The 20,941-nt window shown below is 49.8% G+C and overlaps 1 protein-coding gene across 2 annotated transcripts in view; it reads left to right on the top strand.

Annotated features, from left to right (window-relative positions):
- The window catches only part of MOV10L1 (Mov10 like RNA helicase 1), a 1,040,774-nt gene that overhangs the window by 370,674 nt on the left and 649,159 nt on the right, over positions 1–20,941 (top strand). For both annotated transcript variants that reach the window (XM_086967454.1, XM_086967456.1), the window contains exon 15: positions 9,840–9,945. In XM_086967454.1, the coding sequence (XP_086823580.1) occupies positions 9,840–9,945 (106 nt within the window). The remainder of the gene's footprint in view (positions 1–9,839; positions 9,946–20,941) is intronic.

The raw sequence follows: 20,941 nt of genomic DNA, 5'->3' as shown, positions 1-20,941 counted from the left end.
ATGATAAATGAGGACCAGGAGCATTGAACATCCAGTGGTCATGATTAGGGCGAGGCTTTACTTGGTTGCAGGTTCTCGTAATTCACAATCATGTGATTGTAGTAATCTCATGTTAATGAGTGTACATTTTGTGGTGCCTCTCCCATTACTTTCCAAGGTTAATTGTTCAATCAAAATGAGTTCTTGACTGAGAATTTGCCTTTCTCACTTATGTTGAACTCCTACCCCTAAAAGTATTGGAAAGATCAGTATGTGGGTCATAAGTTGGGATCGAGAGCCAGGAGGCCTGTCTGAGTACGAGGGGTGGCAGAGTTTGAAGGGCCTGCTTTTTGTGTCCGAATGAGGATGTGAGCAGGAATGTGGGAGAGAGACTTCTAGGGGACGGAAGCGGCAAGTGGGAGGCAGAGTCCCAACAGGGCCCAACCGGGTGATCCACTCCATTAGCAGCCAGGGAAACTGTGCCGGCCCCGGTAGAGGGGTAGGCCTCAGTGGAGGAGAACTCAATGAGGTTGGGGGGGTGGCCCAGCGAAGATCAGGTGAGCAGTATGATCAAGTAGTCAAACCTGTAGAGGAGAAAGTATTCAATTAGGAAAACAAAAAAATAGATAACAGTGGAACAGGCTCCATGCCCTGGGCCCTTCTGTAAAAGCTGCTGTCCGTGGAATCATGAATCTGGCCGGGCGGTGATGGTGGAGGGAGTATGGCCCAGATGCGTGAGTCACTCCCCCTTCGCCGTAGGCTGTGCCCCCTCTGATTTCATCTTCTGGGGATGTGCGATGATGTCGGCTTTGGCCATCTCCGCTGTCTGAGGCGCCCCAGCGGGGAGAGAGCCACTTGTGTTGGCAGGGGTCCGCATGTGTTGAAGAGGAGGAGCGGGAGTCGCCATCCTTGGGGTCCCCCGTGAGATCCAGGAGGGACTTGGCCTCAGCAAGGGACCGGACTAGGCCTTGTTTGCCATTCCAGGTGAAGCGCAGACCGAAGGGATGGTCCCACTGGTATTTGGTGTTGTGAGATCGTAAGTGTTCTGTGATGGGCATGAAGTCCCTCCTCTTCTTCAGGGTTGGGGAAGATCTTGGAAGATTTGGATGGGGTGGCCCTAAAAGACCCAGTCCGCCTTGGCCCTCGCTGCTCGAAGCAACGCCTCCTTGTCCTGAAAGCAGTGGACCCTGGTGAGAAGGTCCGGGGACCACTGTGGATGGCTATCAAGAGGTGTCTTGTGAAGGACATGATGTCTTTGCCCTCTGCCCCATGAGGGATGCCCCCAATGCGGAGGGTGTTGTGCCGCCCACAATACTCCAAGTCCTCCTGCTTGGCCTGGAGCTCGATATGCTGCTTCTCCAGAGCGTTCACTCTGCACCATAGGGCTTCCTGATCCTCCACCCAGGAACCAACAGCGTGCTCGACGTCATCCACCCTGTCTCCCAAGGCCTTGATGTCCCTGCGCAGTTCAGCATGGCTGCTCTTAACATCTGTCTTCAGGGAGGCAATTTCTTGACGAATATCTGCGAGGAATTTCTCCATGTAGTCCTGTTTTATGGAGACGGTAGGAGACGTCTCAGGGGGCCGCGGGGAGGGATCCGCCTTGGCGCTTATGTCCGTTGTGGTCCCTTTAGCCCAAAAGGGGGGATACTGAGCCATTCTGGGCCGTCTTACCCCTAGGCATGGCCGGCAGCGCAGCGGGCCGGTATCCGCTGCCGGCCACAGGAGGCCAGGCTACCACTAACCACACCCCCAGAGCCGTGGGGAAGCTCAAGCGCCGGGTGCCGCAATTGGGGAGGTTCCAGAGATGAGAAAGTGGCAGATTCCAGAGGGCAGTGGCAGTCAGGGGCGTTAAAGCATGGAAATAAGATGAAACTAAAGCATGGTGCAGCGCCGGGGACCACCCCCGTCCAGGAGGCCCCCAATCTATTTGAGGAGGGAAGCGGCAACCCTGCCAGCAGGAGCCCCAGGCGTAGCAGAGCGCAGAGCCATAAGGCTAACGAGGGCGCCACAGGGGAGGCTCCGGCGGGAGCATTGATCAGGCCAGCCACCAAACACACCCCTCAGGCCGACCAGGGAGGAGGGCAGGCACAGCAAGGCTGACCCAGGGCCGGGAGGAGGGTGAGGGGGTGCCGTTGGCCTAGCAGCCATCAAAAATGGAAACAGAGCAGCCCAGCAGGATGTGCCCAGTCACTGCCCCTGCCAGAACAAGCCTGAAGGGCGGGTGCTTCTGTGTCGCAGAGAGGCCAATAAGCAGAACAGCCCAGTGTCCGTCGGGGCGATGCTGTGCTGAGTTAAGCGGATGATGGCCGGGAGAAGGCGCAGGCAGCGTGACGGTTAGAGGCCTTGAGGCAGAAGGAGAGACTGGGGGCGAGGGGATCCGCAGGAATGTCTCTGTAGAGTCACCGTTGGCGTGCCAGGAGCCCCAGAGCGCCCACAACCCAGGCGAGACACTCACAGCATCGGGGCGGGCTCCCCTGCAGGTCGGGACATCCTTATCTGAAAGAGACACGTTAGTGATAGATTCCTTACCTTAGAATATCCCCAGGCGTCAGACTGGATCCGGAAATTTTTCTGCAGGTCGGGACATCCTTATCTGAAAGAGACACGTTAGTGATAGATTCCTTACCTTAGAATATCCCCAGGCGTCAGACTGGATCCGGAAATTTTTGCGTAGCAATACCCCTGCGTGTCGGTAGGCGTCGTCCACGGCTCCGCCGGAATGACGTCGTCGGAGTACTTAGACGCCGCCCATGCGCGCTGACGTCAGTTCTGTTTTCCCCGCCACTAGCGCAGATCTGGAGAAGCTCTACCCCTAGTCATTAAATGATCTTTTGATCATTTCTCTACTCGAGACTTCGACTCTAACGGTGCCGGTAGGGATGCCCGGGATCAAACCCTGCTCGAAGTGCGACCGACTGATGTCGGTTACCGACCCCCATCGCCGGTGCCTGAAGTGTTCAGTCCTCGACCATGACGACCGCACCTGCTCCGACTGCCGGGCCCTGACGTCTAAAGCTAGGCGGGAGCGGGCAAGCGACTCGAGCTCCGGCAGTCGGCCCGTGCCGTTCCAGGTCCCGGTCCCACAGGAGGTCGAGGGACCGGTCGCGGGGTCGGAGTCATCGCAGCTCCGGGAGTGGACATTGGTCATGAGGATCCAAGTCCCCAAGTAAGAGGCATGAGAGGTTGGAGAGACGTCATCGTTCCTCCAACCCACCACAACGCTCGCACGATGCGGCCGGGGTTCGGGTGACCCCACCCACGCGGCTCTGACGGAGTCGCAAGCGTTACCGCCTGCCCCACACCTTCGGGTCCCTGGGAACGGCGCGTCGCCGGGGGAGATCGAGCGGTACCTCATGGCCATGAGGTCCCTCCCTCCCTCTGACGGTCCCGGCTGGAGGCCCTAGCTGGTCTGGTGCTTCGGCCCAGACGCCGTCGGGTGCCTCGACCTCACCGGCGCCGGCCCCGCGGGTGTCGCCCCCGGCGCCCACTGTGGACGCCGTCCCCAATCTTCCCTTCGGTCCGACTCTGGCGCCGCAACGGCGCCGCTGGGCACCGCTTCCAACTGCCTTTGGAGATTTTTATTTCCATGAGGAGGCCCGTCTGTTGCACCTGTTTTACTGGAGACGGGTGACGAGGGTGACTGGGAGGGATCTGAGGACCCTCTGGCACTGGAGTGCCAGTCTCAAGAGGACTGGACATATGAGCTTGGGGAGGCCAGTGGTATTGACACTTCGCCAGACTCTGGATTTGTCTCCCCTCCCACCGTGGCTACGGAGGACGGGGCTGCTTATAGTGTAATGTTGATGAGGGCGGCCAAGGCCTTAAACCTTGAGCTCCCCGTCGCGGCCGTGAGGACTAACCTCCTCACTGAGGTACTCAAACCGCAGGCAAGCTCCAGTGAGCCTCTACTGCCGTTCAATGAGGCCTTGTGTGACGTTCTAGTGGGCACTTGGTCCAAGCCCGCCACAGGTCCGCCTGTGGTTAGGAACGTGGCCATACGCTACCGCCAGGCCCCTGGGCGACCCTTGCTTTTTGTCCACCCATCCTACCCCCGAGAGCCTGGTTATTCAGGCCTCTACTTCCCAGACCGCATTCCCGATGGCTCCCCCCGATCGGGAATCCAAGAGATATGAACAATTCGGAAAGAAAGTGTTCTCGTCCCTGAGTTTGGGGCTGCAGTCTGTCAATACTGCGTGTCTCTTGGGCCGCTACACCCACACCCTGTGGGACACGGTCGCGGACGTGCTGCCACAATGTCCGGAGGAGGTCCGGGCTAAACTCGCCCAAGCCCTTGTGGAGGGCCGAGATGCAGCGCAATATTCCATCCGGTGTGGGCTGGATACCACGGACTCACTGGGCAGGGCGATGGCAACAACAGTGGCGGTTCGACGCCACACCTGGTTGAGGTCCGCCAACTTTTCGGCCGATGTCCAGGCAACACTTCTGGACATGCCGTTGCCTCTTTGGCGACAAGGCAGACCATGCGCTTGAGCGTTTTAAGGACTCCAGGGCTACGGCCAAGTCCTTGGGCCTCTCGGCCACACGCCAGCAATCGGGTGCCTTTCGCTCCTTTCGTGGCCACGGAAGGGGCGCCCCCACACGTGCTGCCAGCCACGCACTGCAGAATGTTCAACAGCGAGGTGGCGGCCGTGGAAACCGCCGTGGCGGCGGTCAGGGACAACGGCGAGGCCAGTCCACATCTCCCTCCACAGCACCTGCCTCAAAACCTTCCTAGTCCGAATTTTCAGGCCCATGTTACGCCAGTGGGGGGCAGGGTTCGCCATCACCTCTCCCACTGGCGCACTGTCACATCGGACAGGTGGGTGCTGCAGATCGTCCGAAGGGGCTACTCCCTCCCCTTCGAGTCAACCCCTCCAGCCATGCCACCGCAATTCCACCGCGTGTCGGGGGATCACTTGCAACTTCTGCAAGAGGAAGTCACGGCCCTCTTGGCCAAGGGGGCCATCGAGCGCGTTCCTGGGCCAGAAGTAGGGTGTGGTTGTTACTCCCACTACTTTCTGGTACCCAAGAAGGGCAAAGGGGGCCTACGCCCTATCTTGGACCTACGGAACGTCAACGGCTTCCTCCAGAAGGAGAAGTTCAAGATGGTGACTCTGGCTCAGGTCTTAGCTGCCCTGGACCCAGGAGACTGGATGGTAGCGTTGGACTTGCAGGACGCCTATTTTCACATCCCCGTCCTGCCGGCCCAACGGCGTTACCTCAGGTTCACGGTAGGCCACGAGCACTTTCAATTGACCGTGCTCCCCTTCGGCCTTACCAGCGCCCCACGGGTGTTCACCAAAGTGATGGCGGTGGTCGCAGCCCATCTGCGCAGGTTACGGGTTTCTGTCTTCCCCTACCTCGACGACTGGTTGTTGAAGGCGGGCTCGCCCCAGACAGTCGTCAGCCACCTCCAGACTACGGCCGACTTCCTGCACTTGCTGGGGTTCTCCATCAACGTGCCGAAGTCGCACCGGTGTCCCTCTCAGAAGCTCCTCTTCATCGGAACGGTTCTAGACTCGGCGCAGTTTCGGGTTTATCCTCCCGAACAGCGGGTTCGGGATATTCAGGCTCTGATTCAGCCTTTATCCTGAGTCTCGGTCAGGTTGACGCTGCGGCTTCTGGGGCTGATGGCCTCCTGCATCCTTCTGGTGCATCACGCCCGGTGGAGGATGCGGGCTCTGCAGTGGGACCTGAAGTTTCAGTGAGCCCAGCATCAGGGCAACTTGTCCGATCATGTCTTGATCTCGGAGGGCACTGCAAGACAGTTGCAGTGGTGGCTCACGGACCGCGATTGGGTCAGTGGCAGGTCCCTCTCCCTACCCCACCTGGAGCACGTGGTTGTGACGGACGCGTCCCTCCAGGGCTGGGAGAGGCGGAGATCAGAGGCCTCTGGTCTCCGGCGGAGTCCCGGCTCCAGATAAACCTTTTGGAGCTGCGGGCGATCCGACTAGCACTGAAGGCATTCCTCCCCTCTGTCCGGGGGAGTGTAGTGCAGGTGTTCACGGACAACACCACCGCCATGAGGTACTGCAACAAACAGGGCGGGGTGGGGTCATGGACCCTATGCCAGGAGGCTCTACGCCTCTGGTAGTGGCTGGAAAATCAGGGCGTGACCCTGGTGGTTCAACACCTGGCAGGTTCCCTGAATGCCAGGGCGGACGAACTCAGCCGTCAGTGCTTGATGGATCACGAATGGCGTCTGAACTCGGACGTGGCGCAAGGCCTCTTTCAGCAATGGGGAGAGCCTTGGTTAGATCTATTCGCCACAGAAAAGAACGCGCAATATCATCAGTTCTGCGCGTTGGAGTTTCCAAGGCGGCACTCGCTCGGAGCTGCTTTTAGTCGCGAGTGGAGTTGCGGTCTATTGTACGCCTTTCCGCCTATACCACTTCTGCCCAGAGTGCTGAAGAAGATCAGGCGCGACCGGGCCCAGGTTATTCTTGTGGCTCCGGACTGGGCACGAAGATACTGGTATCCCGAGCTACTCAGCATGTCAGTCGATCCCCCGATTCATCTGCCTCTTCGGGAGGACCTTCTGTCACAGCAGCAGGGGATGGTTCTGCACCCGAACCTGTCCAGTCTCCACCTACAAGCTTGGAGATTGAGCGGCGGCAGTTGAGGCCATTTGACTTGCCTCCCGAAGTCTGTGATGTCATTCTGGCAGCCAGGCATCCCTCCACAAAGTCGGTATATGCCAGGAGGTGGAACAGATTTGTGGCATGGTGCACAGCAAAGGCTGTGGATCCACTCTCTGCACCCCTTTCTGAGGTTCTCCTCTTTCTTCTTTCTCTTGCCCAGCAGGGCTCTGCTCTGGGCACTATCAAAGGGTACCTTTCTGCCCTTTCCGCCTTCTTACGGCTACCTGATCAGCCTTCCTTGTTCAAGTTCCCCATTGTAAATAGGTTTTTGAAGGGCATCACACACTTGTTCCCTCCTGTTCCCTTCGTGATGCCCCAGTGGGACTTGAATCTTGTACTTACTTACCTAATGTGTGCTCCATTTGAGCCGCTCCATAACTGTCCTCTCCGTCTTCTTACTTTGAAGACTGCTTTGCTGGTGGCCATCACCTCTGCCAGGAGAGTGAGTGAGCTCCAAGCTCTTTCTTCTACACCTCCTTTCCTCTCTGTCCATCCGGACAAGGTTGTGTTGCGGACAAGACCCTCTTTCCTGCCCAAGGTTGTCACGGCCTTCCACATCGGGCAGTCCATTACCTTGCCCACCTTCTTTCCGCCTCCGCATCCCTCGAAAGAGGAAGAGAGGGTCCACCGTCTGGACCCAAAATGTGCGCTCTCTTATTATCTGGATCGCACACGCCAGTTCAGGGTGGATGACCAACTCTTTGTTGGTTACGTACGTGCGAAGAAGGGAAAGGCGGTGCACAAGCGGACCATCTCGCGGTGGATCATCTTGTGTATCCAGGCATGCTACTCCTTGGCCAAAAAGGAGCCCCCTGTTGGTTTGCGGGCTCATTCTACTCGGGCCACGGCGACTGCAACTGCCCTGGGCCGAGGAGTGCCGTTGCAGGACATTTGCCAGGCAGCTATGTGGGCCTTGCTGCATACGTTTGCAAGACACTACTGCCTGGACAGCCAAGTCCGGAGGGATGGCTTCTTTGGCCGTTCTGTCCTCCAGGACTTTCTGGTGTGATGTTGGTTCACAGACACACCACCGGGGTTGGTATTGCTGGGGTATCTATTCTAAGGTAAGGAATCTATCACTAACATGTCTCTTTCAGATGCACAAGTTACTACTTGTGTAACAATATATCTGTAAGAGACATTAGTTAGTGAAAGATTCCTTACCGACCCACCCGTCCTCCCCGTTCTGCGAACCGATATCTAGAGTTAAGGTCATCCCCTTTCAGGGCCCTAGTTTCATGGCACCAGTGTTGATTCTATCATGGCTCTGCGTATCTGGCGCGGAAAAGCTGTGTATCAGAACTGACGTCAGCGCGCATGGGCGGCATCTAAGTACTCCGACGACGTCATTCTGGCGCTAACAACGCCGACGACGGACGCGGAGCCGCGGACAAATCCTACCGACTCGCACGGGTATTGCTACGCAAAAATTTCCGGATCCAGTCTGATGCTTGGGGATATTCTAAGGTAAGTCTCTTACAGATATATTGTTACACAAGTAGTAACTTTTGCGATGGTGCCGCACCGGAGGGGGCCACCACACCAGAGATCCAGAAGTCGCGGGGGCCACAGCAATCCCCTAATAGCCCCCAAGATTATCTGGGGCCCCGTGGCGTACCCCGTTGGTGGCGCAGTCCAGGGCCCTCTCCCGGAAGTTGGCCACGACGGAGACCGCAGCCGTGTAGAGCACAACAAGCCAGCAGACCCAGGAGAGGAGGAAGACTCGGGATCACAGCTGCCGGGTCTGCTCTGGTAAGTGGGGACTTCAGCACCGCCGCGGGCCAAAGAGTAGTGTTACCCAGTGGTGACAGGAGCTCCGGGATCTGGAATTACGCTTCTACCACCATGTTAGGTTAGGCCACAACTTCGTAAACTTATTTTTAACTCCACATATACAGTCCTTCCTAAATATGAACTTGTGGTGTGGAGCTTCACTATCCTTTCTTCTCTCATTTGTCTTTGTATTTGTCTTTCTCTGTGCCTGTGTCCTCTCTTTGATCCCCAAACATAAGCAAAAGAACCACTGCCCTAAAAAATGTAACGTTCAAACAGTGCTATAGAATATCTGAATAATGTTCAAACATTTGACATTAATCTGTTATTGTTTGGTAGTGACAGTTGAATGTTAGATTCTCAGGCCAGCACAAATCACAATCTTTTCAATAACAAAGCCCTGGGGCAATATTCACAGAGGTATTGTCATCCGTAAACGTGTTAATGGTACAGTATGCTTCATTTACACCTACCAGAAACTCAAAATGGACACCCGCAGGGCTACATGGATTTACCACTGCAGAGTTCACTCCTACAAGTGTAGACAGATATGCAGTGGTAAATTCCCTGCAAGAGGTAGAAAGTGGCAATTAATAGTTGTAAGTGCCTACTATTTGCGGGCATTCCAAAACTCCGATCCAATAAACTCTTGAAATGGTTGCAGAGGTGGGCGTAATTTGCTTAATCGCGTTACGCGAATCTCTGGAAAACGGTTAAAAATCTCAGCGAGCACGCGGTATCGCTTGTTCGTGATGCTTTTTTCCTGTTCGCAATTGCTGTTTGCCTGCTCGGTGGGAAATATCTCGCGAACACGCATTTTGAGTATGCGAACAAGCAAAAGATTTCGCGAAGTCGCGGAATGCAGAATTTTGGGCAATTTCGCCTTCTCTGTGGAACGCGAAATAACCCAAATTCCGCGAGCGGAACGGAATTTACCTCCCAGGCCTACAGAGGGCCCGCCTCCAACCACAGGCTAGAGTATCTCCACTTCTTGCTTGGGAAGGGGAATTTTCAGCTTCCTACATTTGGTAGGGGTGCAGGCAAAGGGTTTTCTCCATGGGGAAGTGCATTTGCACAGCAGGTCCTGTTCTCCCAGTGCGGAAATCTGTGCTATGTAGAACTTGTGCTATGGGGTTAGGACTTTGCTGAGAGAGTTCACGTGACATCTGCAATCGGGGAACGAGGAAATGTCTGAATTAAAGTGTAAACAATAAAAGTATGTTTAGGCAGAAATGTATATCTTGGCTTGTACATGAGTTCCTGAACCAGGTGTTCAGAGTGGTAATAGAGCTTTAGAGGAAACTTTTTTCATTGCAACGGGAGCAGTCCTATTTTCTCTAGATGTTGCAAGTAAACCCTGCCATTTGACGCTTTGTACTTGATGAAAGAGAAAAGGAGGTAAAATATGTTATTGCAATACAATATTTGTGCTTTACTCCCCAGGTTATTGAAGTTCAAAATGAAAAAAATAAATGCACAGGGGCACTCGAGAAAACTGCACAGGGTTTGCATGATCACATGGAAGTAGTTGCAGAAAGGAATAATAATGGTATGTTTTATAACATCATGTATTTTGGGGTTCACTGTAAATCTTTGAGGTTCGATAGTAATATTGCTTAGTTGATATCATTTTTTTAAAGATTCTGAGATAATAATGTTTGTATTTAAATTGACTATTTGCTTTCAGTGCTGTTGTAAACACTGGTTATCGCAGTTGGCTTTTTCAGTCCCTAGTGCTTGTGGTGTTTATTCCGACACATTAGTCCTCTAAATATTGATAATGATGGCTCTCATTTACTTCTTTATCACCACTATGTCAGCACCCCGAGAAAATAGCCAACTGCTCATCCACAATGCTCCACTATGGAGTGCCAAAATGCAATACATGGTGGTTCATTTGGATAACCTTAAGGTGGGTTTCCATTCCTTTCCTAGTGCTTAATTGCCAATAGGGTGCATACTTATCATTGTGGTCAGAAGATCCACAGAGTTCCGGGAAATAATGTTAACCATCGTTCAAGAATATGTGCAGTGGTTCACATATGAAGCCACATTGTGAATGCCTCAGAACCAACAATGTTTTTTGAGGGATATTTCTAACTGTGGATTCCTCACCCTTTGAATTACCACAGGCACCAGACTGGATCGCTTTTTTTCCTGCAATGGCTCTCACTCGCTTACAGGTGGCTCTCCCATACTCCGCAGCTGCTTTTCCTGCCTCTGGAAATGAGGATGCAGAGCCATATTTAGCTTCTATCCGCACACTGATGTCTGTTCCTTTTTTCTGTGCACTGACCCTAATCTGGAGCTCCACTCCTGACCTTTCCATTCATGTTCAGACTTCCAAAAATCTTCTATCAACAACTTGCTAGTGAAATTGTCCCCTATAAAGCCCAGATGATTTAAACTGTGCCAAGCCTGCAGGAAAAAAATGTTGGCCATGGATCCGTACAACTTCTGCCTTTGGTTCTTAGGGTCTAAGCATGGATCAATCCTGCAACAAGTGCATCTGAGGCACCTGAAGGCTGTCAGCAAGATGAAGAAATTTGTCATTTCAAAGTCCCAGGCCTGGGCCAAGTACCTGACCTCCTTTTACGTCAGTTGAATGGCACACACAAAAAGATAAGAGGGAGTCCACCCAGCACCACTGCTCCTGCTCTAGAGAGAGGTTGTGCAGTTGGTGTTCCAAGGACCTCACACCACTGCTGACTCATTCTATTCACAGTTAGGGCCAAAGTGTTTTGAATTCCACTGAGCAGTGTTGATTCTGAAGCACTTTGAGGCCTTCAAGGAGGCTAGGCTGCAGTTTAAAAAAAAAACTATTCCAGGTCCCCAGATCACCCTCTGGGCCCTATGGATCATATTGGGACTCCACTCTGATTTACACCCGGGACCCTTCTAGTGCTGAGTGACATTGCTGTGGACCTTGCCTTGCCAGCTCAACGCTGTGCCTCCTTCCACACCTTAGCCTGAGGCCATGTGGTTTCAGTCTGTCAGTTTTACCTGTGGTACTGGAAATTCCTAGGCTTCTCTTGGAGCCTTTGCTGTGGCCCTTAGCAAGGGCAGCAATTTTCATCTTCGTAGCCTACTGCAACCACCACCAAGCTGCACTGCTGTCCCCTTACGGTGGGCTTCTGCAGCCAGTAATGGGCATGGTTAATTTTTACCTGGCACATACCTCAGACCAGTGGGTCTTGGAGGTTAATCAAAAAAGGTCATTCTCTCCCATTTCTAGTTTGACCCTTTCATGCTCCTCCTGTTTTTGTTCAGAATGCAGCTGCCACTCTCTTTCCTCTCCAAGGAAATGCAAACTCTGCTTTGCACAGGGACAATAAAGAAAGTACCTGAAGTGTAGAATGACAAAGGATGGTGCTCACAGTACTTCCTGGTACTTAGAAAAGATATAGGGCTGAAACCGATCCTGGAACTTTGGTTTCTAAACACCTTTCTTTGGAAAGACAAATTAATATTGCTCACCCTGTCCTCTCTGTTTTAAACACTGTGGGTTGGATGATGTCCTTGAACGTGTCTAATACATATTAACACATACCCATACTGCAGTCCCACATGCTTTTCATCCTCTTCGTGGTGAGGTTTGAGCATTTTCATTTCATTTACCCAGACCGGTTGTTGCAGAAAGGCTAACCACAATCTGTAGAAGACAACCGTCTTATTGTTCTGCCTGGGATTCTCCGTCAACAAGCCAAAATCTCATCTTTAGCCAGCACAGGACAACAGGTAAGTGCTAAGAGGAGGGTGATGGGGTGCGTGCCTTGGGTGGATCTTTTGGCCTCAGTCGAATGCTCACTCTTGCACCGTTGGCATTTTGGAATTCCTGCCTAGGGTTCTTTGGGAGACATGTTCCACCTTCTAAGGGACACAGGTTACCTTTGTGACGGATACTTTAAATATTTTTATTTTATAATTTTTTTATTCATGCAAACCATAAAAATAACAACCCATGTTGTGGGTAAAGAAGTATATTTGGCATTAATAACAAAAAATTTAAGGAAGGACCAACCAGAGATAAAATATATGGTACACATACCACATCATCATACATAGCAAAGATGTTGACAAAAATGGCAATAGTTAATTAGGTTTTAGTCATTGTAATAGATACTGTATACCCAGCAATCAAAGTAAAGAACAGGGTGGGACTTGGTGGACCGTCCTGAACATTACAACTTAAACTGAATCTTTGTGTTCATGCTGCAACAAATAGTATTTACAACAAGGGGTGGTGAGGGACAGAGTCTCTGAATTAAGCAGAAAGCTCTCACCCAGTCAAGAGATCAGGGCTAGATCCAACACCGTTTTTTAGCTCACTGCACCATCCCAGTTTCAGAACCTGGCTGTATGCAAATTAGTCTGTTCCTGTCCCAGTGCATGATGGGAACAGGGCAAACCAAACTACAAAAGCCAATTCTTACACTGGGAAGGAAACAAGCACCCGGGGACCGGTTTCTGGCATTACAGCCGTCTTCGGCCCGGTTTGCTTGAATCCTGATGGTGCAATGAGCAAGGGTCTCACATCTGAGAATACCCTTCCACGCTTAGGGTGGACAAAAATATTTACAACAAGGGGTGGTGAGGGACAGAGTCTCTGAATTAAGCAGAAAGCTCTCACCCAGTCAAGAGATCAGGGCTAGATCCAACACCGTTTTTTAGCTCACTGCACCATCCCAGTTTCAGAACCTGGCTGTATGCAAATTAGTCTGTTCCTGTCCCAGTGCATGATGGGAACAGGGCAAACCAAACTACAAAAGCCAATTCTTACACTGGGAAGGAAACAAGCTCCCGGGGACCGGTTTCTGGCATTACAGCCGTCTTCGGCCCGGTTTGCTTGAATCCTGATGGTGCAATGAGCAAGGGTCTCACATCTGGGAATACCCTTCCACGCTTAGGGTGGACAATAATATTTACAACAAGGGGTGGTGAGGGACAGAGTCTCTGAATTAAGCAGAAAGCTCTCACCCAGTCAAGAGATCAGGGCTAGATCCAACACCGTTTTTTAGCTCACTGCACCATCCCAGTTTCAGAACCTGGCTGTATGCAAATTAGTCTGTTCCTGTCCCAGTGCATGATGGGAACAGGGCAAACCAAACTACAAAAGCCAATTCTTACACTGGGAAGGAAACAAGCTCCCGGGGACCGGTTTCTGGCATTACAGCCGTCTTCGGCCCGGTTTGCTTGAATCCTGATGGTGCAATGAGCAAGGGTCTCACATCTGGGAATACCCTTCCACGCTTAGGGTGGACAAAAATATTTACAACAAGGGGTGGTGAGGGACAGAGTCTCTGAATTAAGCAAAAAGCTCTCACCCAGTCAAGAGATCAGGGCTAGATCCAATATCGTTTTTTAGCTCACTGCACCATCCCAGTTTCAGAACCTGGCTGTATGCAAATTAGTCTGTTCCTGTCCCAGTGCATGATGGGAACAGGGCAAACCAAACTACAAAAGCCAATTCTTACACTGGGAAGGAAACAAGCTCCCGGGGACCGGTTTCTGGCATTACAGCCGTCTTCGGCCCGGTTTGCTTGAATCCTGATGGTGCAATGAGCAAGGGTCTCACATCTGAGAATACCCTTCCACGCTTAGGGTGGACAAAAATATTTACAACAAGGGGTGGTGAGGGACAGAGTCTCTGAATTAAGCAGAAAGCTCTCACCCAGTCAAGAGATCAGGGCTAGATCCAACACCGTTTTTTAGCTCACTGCACCATCCCAGTTTCAGAACCTGGCTGTATGCAAATTAGTCTGTTCCTGTCCCAGTGCATGATGGGAACAGGGCAAACCAAACTACAAAAGCCAATTCTTACACTGGGAAGGAAACAAGCTCCCGGGGACCGGTTTCTGGCATTACAGCCGTCTTCTGCCCGGTTTGCTTGAATGGGATGGGGCAGTGAGATAAATAACGGTGATGGATCAAGCCCTGATCTTTGGAATGGGTAAGAGTGGTCTGCTTAATTCAGACACTCTGTTCATCACCACCCCCTTTTCTGAATCGTTTTTGGCCACTATAGGTGTGGCAGGGTATACTCAGACATGAGTCCCTTTCTCACTGCTCCATCAGGATTCAAGCAAGCCGGGCCGAAGACGGCTGAAATGCCAGAAACCGGTCCCCGGTAGCTTGTCTCCTTTCTGGTGAAGAATTGGCTTGGTAGTTTAGTCTGCCCTGTTCCCATGATGCACTGGGCCAGGGACAGACTGATTTGCATATAGCCAGGTTCTGAGCTGGGATGGGGCAGTGAGATAAATAACGGTGATGGATCAAGCCCTGATCTTTGGACTGGGTAAGAGTGGTCTGCTTAATTCAGACACTCTGTTCATCACCGAATCGCAACAAATAGTCCCACAATGGTTGCCAGATGTCTTTAGGCCTGGCTGTGGGAGGTAACATTGTTGCACCAGAATAGTCCCTACCGTTCAGTAGCGTTAGCAAAAGACCGTGCACCAGAAGCTACCCACGTGATTACAAGTCCATGTCTAAGTCCATGTAATGTGTGCAAAGTCTTTCCCCTAGGTCTGACACTAAGGACAATGCCAGGATCTGGTTGGGTCAATTTTAACTAAAGCACTAAGCGTAATGTATGCACATCTTAAAAAATTCAAATGTGTGAGCTTATGTGCGATATTTGGGGAAATGAGCTTAGTCTGTTGGCAAAAGTAATACCGGATTTTGTCAGTGAGTGGACGCTGCAACTCGCGCTCCTATATCTCCTTAAGCTTTCCATCATGGGCCTGCAGCAATACCACACTATTTTATTTATGAATTTTTTTATAGCGCGCAAATACCCCGAGATGTCTCGGCACTGAAAGATAAAAGAACATAAGGTTGAGAGGAGTGCTTACTGGTTGAACAACCATGTTCAACCAGTATATAAAGTATATAAATAAATAGTGTTATAAAGTTTTGAAACCAAACCCTCCATGTCAGTGTCAGTTATCACTGTGGTCAATGGGATAAACTCACCACGCTTAGGTGTGTCATACGGAAGACACGTATCCCTGTGGTACTAGTGATACGTAAATTGACACTGCGCCACCAGGTAACAGAGATGAAAATGCAACACACCAAAACCCCGGCTCTCATTAGGCAGTACCAAAGTATCCCAGCCTACTCCAGCCCTGTTGCCTGCCCAGATAAGTCGCAAGAGGAGGATCTTCAGTGTGGCAAAAAATATTGGCAAGGGGGATGGGTATATTTTGAAAAAGGTACAAAAATCGGGCTACAACAATCATTGTAGGTCTTATAGAAAGGGCCCATGAGGCCGTACAGGCCAGGAGGCCTTAGGCCCATCAAGGGAGTCGGCCGATTGGACCACTTCCTCACTGGAGATTGGCTCGCTGATAAATTGTATTGTATTGTATTAGAAACTTATATAGCGCAAAAATGCCACCCTACGGGTATCCTGGCGCTTGGATCAGAGAGAAGCCCGGAAAAGGAAAACCAGAATCAGCTATTTAAAAATATATACTTAAAACCCATTGCTTGGAAAGAGCCAAGTTTTCAGGCTCTTCCTAAAGCCAATCAATGAGCTAGCCTGTCTAAGCATTAGGGTTAGTTCATTCCAGATACGGGAGGCCATCACTCCAAAGGCTCTACCACCTTTCAGAGACGTCTTAAATCTGGTGGTAGTTATCAGACTGGAGTTTGAAGAACGGAGCTGCCTGCTTGGATTGCACCAGGTGAATGTTTCTTGTAGGGGAACTGGGCCCTGACATGTAATTGCATCAGGGAAACCTTGTGCCAGATCATTGCAATCTCCAAAAGGTTTTTCGCCATATCCTCCCTCATGTTGGTGACGCATGTATACAGATGCATATAGTACTCTTGGAGCTCTGCCGGAATAGTGGTGTCCTCAGTCATGCATGACCCGTCACTAAGGTGCAGCTCAGGGACGTAACCACTGCCTCTGGTTGGGCAAAGTAGTCGTGCTAGGGTGCGACCTGGGTGATGGTCCTCACCATAATGTCTGGCATGTTTCCCCAAATGCACCACCTCTCTCTTGGCCAGCTCCCCAAACTTGTTCAGCAAGGAAATGCGATGCAACAGTCAAGGTCAGTTTTGCTGTTGGGCATCCACACTTTCTATATCATACAGTTCATTTTCGATCCATGCAAGCAAGTTGTTGATGTCCTGCAACACCCCTGTCTTCTTAGAGATACATATCCCATGAATTTAGGCCGTTAATGCCTCCCAGAGGGTAGCCTGAGTAGAGGCAGATCCCGTATTCAGCTCAAAATAGTCCACAATGGATGAGCAGAGTTCCTCCCTGAATACCTCATCAAGCAAGACCTTACACTGAATCGTCAGTGACGCTGGGCATCACCCCCAAAGGACATTGTTAGTACTCTCTGAATCGGGGCGAGATCAGACACTATCCACACGGGCCCATGTGTTATGCGGTGCAGAGTAGAATGTATAACCCAGGGTCACAGCATGGGCATAGCTCCAGGCATCTCTATGAAAGAGAGTATCACAGAGGTCATGGAGGGCTTGCAGATAGAGCGCGGCTTGCCGCTGGGCGCGAAGGCAGCAGTATCCAATAGGGGGGCAAAGATCATATTGAGTATGTAAACCATTTTTTGTCAATTCTGGTTTCTTTTTCAAGTAACACATGAATAACAAGAAAATACAATACACAGATGTCATTAATCCTCAGCCCAGTGGAGTTGCTATTTCCAGTGTTACAGTGATCATCCATAGAGAAGTAGACCTAACCGAGTTGAAACAATCTTCACTAAATAACCCCCCCCCCCCCCAACCAGGTGCATGTCGCCTCCCCTTCGCCTCCCTACCAGCCCCCGTAATAAAAATAGGAGGAGTGTATTACATGAGGAAATGGGTCGTATCCAGAAATGGAGATGTATAGCCTGAAGGGGTTTACAAATATATCATGGTTGCAATGGATTCCTGCTCGAATACTATGGGTATGGCCTCAGCGCTCAGCTGACGCTCTAACTGTTATCAATAATTTGCGAGTCTTTATTGGCACATTACATTCTGACCTTGGCCCCGAGTTTAGCTCTCGGGTTTACAAGGAAGCCATGGAAGGTTTGGGTGTAGCATTGCGGTATGCCTCTCCGCACCATCCAGAAGTGAATCCGGGTGTGGAGAGGAAGAACCGGGACTTAAAGCTATCATTAACAGCTAGAGTATTAGGCACGGGTGGAAGTTGGGTTGATCATTTATATGGGGTATAGAGGGCCTTGAACAACATGCCAAGAAGTTCTCTAGGGGGTGTAACTCCTTATGAGGTCCTGTTTGAGATGAGGATGTGGGGACATCACCTCAATTGTGAAGGCACAGTGGCGGATGAAAAACCTTTTGACATCAATAAACGTTGGGCTGTTTTACAGGATCTGAATGAATCCAGGGCACTACAGAGCAATGTTCAAGTAAAACGGTTCACCACTGGGGAAGTCAAGTTGGTCACGGCAAGACCTGTCTGGATTCCTAAAGTCGGGGATCTGGTCAGAGAAAAACGAACGTAGAAAAAATTATTTGGCCCATCATACAGAAAGCATGTACCTGTCCTGGCAGTCAAAGGAACAAGAACTGTACTTCTGCCACTTCATGCCGGGAAAAAGGAGAATAGATTTGTCTCCATTGATCTGATAAAACAACACTATGTGGCCGATATTGAATAGGAGGCCTTGTGGGCTCCTAGTTAGCCGATGCCCTCCGCTCGCTACAGTACAGGAAGTTCGGATGGAAAGGCTCACCAGGTTTGATGAGCCTCCCATACGGAATGATGGACGATGCAAAAATGTCATGGAACTCGTTCCCCTTGAACAGGGAACACAACATTGAAATGAAAGACAAATTTCAATTTGACCTAACACTGATATCTACATAAACATGCCTCAACAAGAGCCATCGAAAAGTTCAACAAAACCTGCGGAACTACTAAGAATAGACCGTACTGCATCTGGCTATTCCAACGACTTCGATACCTTTTCCTTGGATCCAAATAAACCTGAAACAACTCCAGCCCCAATATCTCGTGAACGACAAATTATAGGCTTCTACACATTTCTTAAAAAGACCCACCTGGTGTCACCTTGGCTTGAACTTTGAATAATCTCTGGGATACTTTTCTTTCTTTTCTGGATAGGCTTAGTAACTGACTTTTGCTAACTTCTAAATGAAACTTAGCTTTTCCAAAGCTCTGCAGCATCAAGAGTGAACTTAATGCTGAAACTTCATGTTTCATCACATCGTGAACGAAGAGACTTGTCATCAGTGAACATTACAGCAGTTCCTATACCTGATGATATAGTATTGGACAAGGTTGATAATGATATATTTGGTCCGACCGAACTTTTAAAGATACTACATTCATTTAATATTTCCTTTAATTATATCATTACCTCCAGTACATTTTCCGATGATTGAAATTTTGAAACTGTAACCAATATGTTGTCTGATTTAAAACCATCCTGTTCCATTTTCTAGCAATTGTTAGAAGACACATCAGACTTCAACACAATGTATTGTTATCAACATTATGGTAAGCCTTTTCTACACAAATCGAGGACCCCTAGGAATGTTTTCACATGTCACCAATGGGAACATTGCCCTACAACTCCGAAAAGTAGTTTGAAAACGTTCACACAAAAATGTTCATGTTTTTCAGTATTTAATGTTTCATAAGGTTGCCCAGTCACCCGCGCAGAAAAATATGCTGACTAACACCAAACCGATTTACTCTGCTTTATTTAACACCCAACTGTCTGAACAGGGTTTCAACTTATGGAAAGACACGATAGACTTAAAATCAGTCTGAGGTTCCAGGGAACCGAAGCGCTATTTAGAGCATGCCTCCTTCCCCAGCAGATTATATTTCTGAATGATACTGTGCAACAGACCTCCTGCATTGGAGTAGCCAAGGAGTTCCCTTGGTATTTTCTAGTATGTCTAATGAGAAAAAGCATGGTTAAATCACCAACACACTTTAAAACAATACTGCTTATTTAGACCACGTACTAATCCAACTGGGTCTTGTTACCCCACCCTGTTACAAGTAGAACCACAAGGAGGCACTAAACCAAATGAGGATATACAATTTCACTGTACCGATTTAAACATTGTGTTCCAATTTATTAACACCATGGCTGCTGATGGAATTCCCCTCCTGTGCTGAACTTTATGAATTCCCATTGTTTCATGACGAGCTCAGCTCGTCATCAGCACAGCTCAACTGTGCCTCATGACGAGCTGAGCTGAGGATTTTTTTTAATAGGTCCCAGAAAGTCATGTCAAAAATGTTTCTATTAAGCTGGTTATAATCAAATTTGGAAAATCTCCCAACTAGAAGCAGCGAAGAGATAACGAGAAATAGATCGGATTAACCTAGCAAAGCCATTAGCTGTAGTTTACGATGGCATGACTATGTTAACTTCCAGGATTTATTCACTGGGCAACATTGTATCTTCTGCTATTGATGTACTAGAACAAGATTTGTCCATACTACAGCACGGACAATCACAATTAAGTGCTATTATGTTACTGAGCTGGACGCTGTAATCATTGCGCGCAGGTTATGTGCTTTGGCGTTCTATCTACAGTACATCACTATTTCCTGCATACAATCAAACGGAAAAAAAGATGAAAATGGCACAAAGGGGAGCAAAATATACAATGCTGCGTATTGAAAAACTGGACAGATTACCTTTTACTGTGGCAGAATCGCCATCCACAGAATGGGTAATCCATGGCCAAATAACATTACCGGTCACAACTTTCCAGTTTCAGTACTGCCTAGAACAGCAACACGGAGGCAGATATGAAGAAATGAGTAGGGATCTCACCAAGGAATCTTGGGAATTACCTTACAGATTTCCATGCAGGAGTGGGCATCTTGAAGTGCTTCTAAGCGGTTCAAACTGAGAGAACGCTTTAAGTGGATCTCTCATATGCCAGGGTAATATGCTACACTGGGCCTGCAATGGTTTAGTTGTGAACCTATCCTGTCACTTGAGAGGTACCACAGCAGCTGTGATTTCCCTGGTATTAAAGCTACTTTCAAATGGGAGTTTCTTGATGCTGAACGATCAAAGTTGTTGTGGGATGCTTCCGGGCATCGCATTTCTCGTAACCGTGAGCTCCAGGGTGACTTGCTGTATGCAAGTATTGTATCCACCGAGACACAGTCAGGGAGGCGCAGCTATGGCCTTAGTTGAATGTTTTCTTTATGCGGTTTGATACTCTTGAGTAGAATGAAAGTCATGCTTCTACAGAAAACGGTGCTCTTAACCTCCACCCAGGAGACTTTTGATCTCCAGATCGCAAGGTCCTCGGCTGAGATACAAGCACTCATACGTACGAACGGCCTCTTCCATTTCACAGAAATGGTAGATCGTATCTTTAGCATGTCTGATACGACGGGTATAGTCCACCAATTTTAGGTCATAAGGTTCCTGGAATGTTAAGCACCTTTCAGACGGTCCTCGGAGTTGTACCAAACTTTATACACTCCGTATTCTGAAGCGTTTATGGAGGACTTCCTCTGATCCTGTTTCTAATAGCAGGTATCC

This window comes from Lissotriton vulgaris, chromosome 1_1 (genome assembly GCF_964263255.1).
Source record: "Lissotriton vulgaris chromosome 1_1, aLisVul1.2, whole genome shotgun sequence".
Classification (NCBI taxonomy): domain Eukaryota; kingdom Metazoa; phylum Chordata; class Amphibia; order Caudata; family Salamandridae; genus Lissotriton; species Lissotriton vulgaris.
Note: the sequence above shows the minus strand (reverse complement) of the source record. Positions and strands in the feature narration are given on the sequence as shown.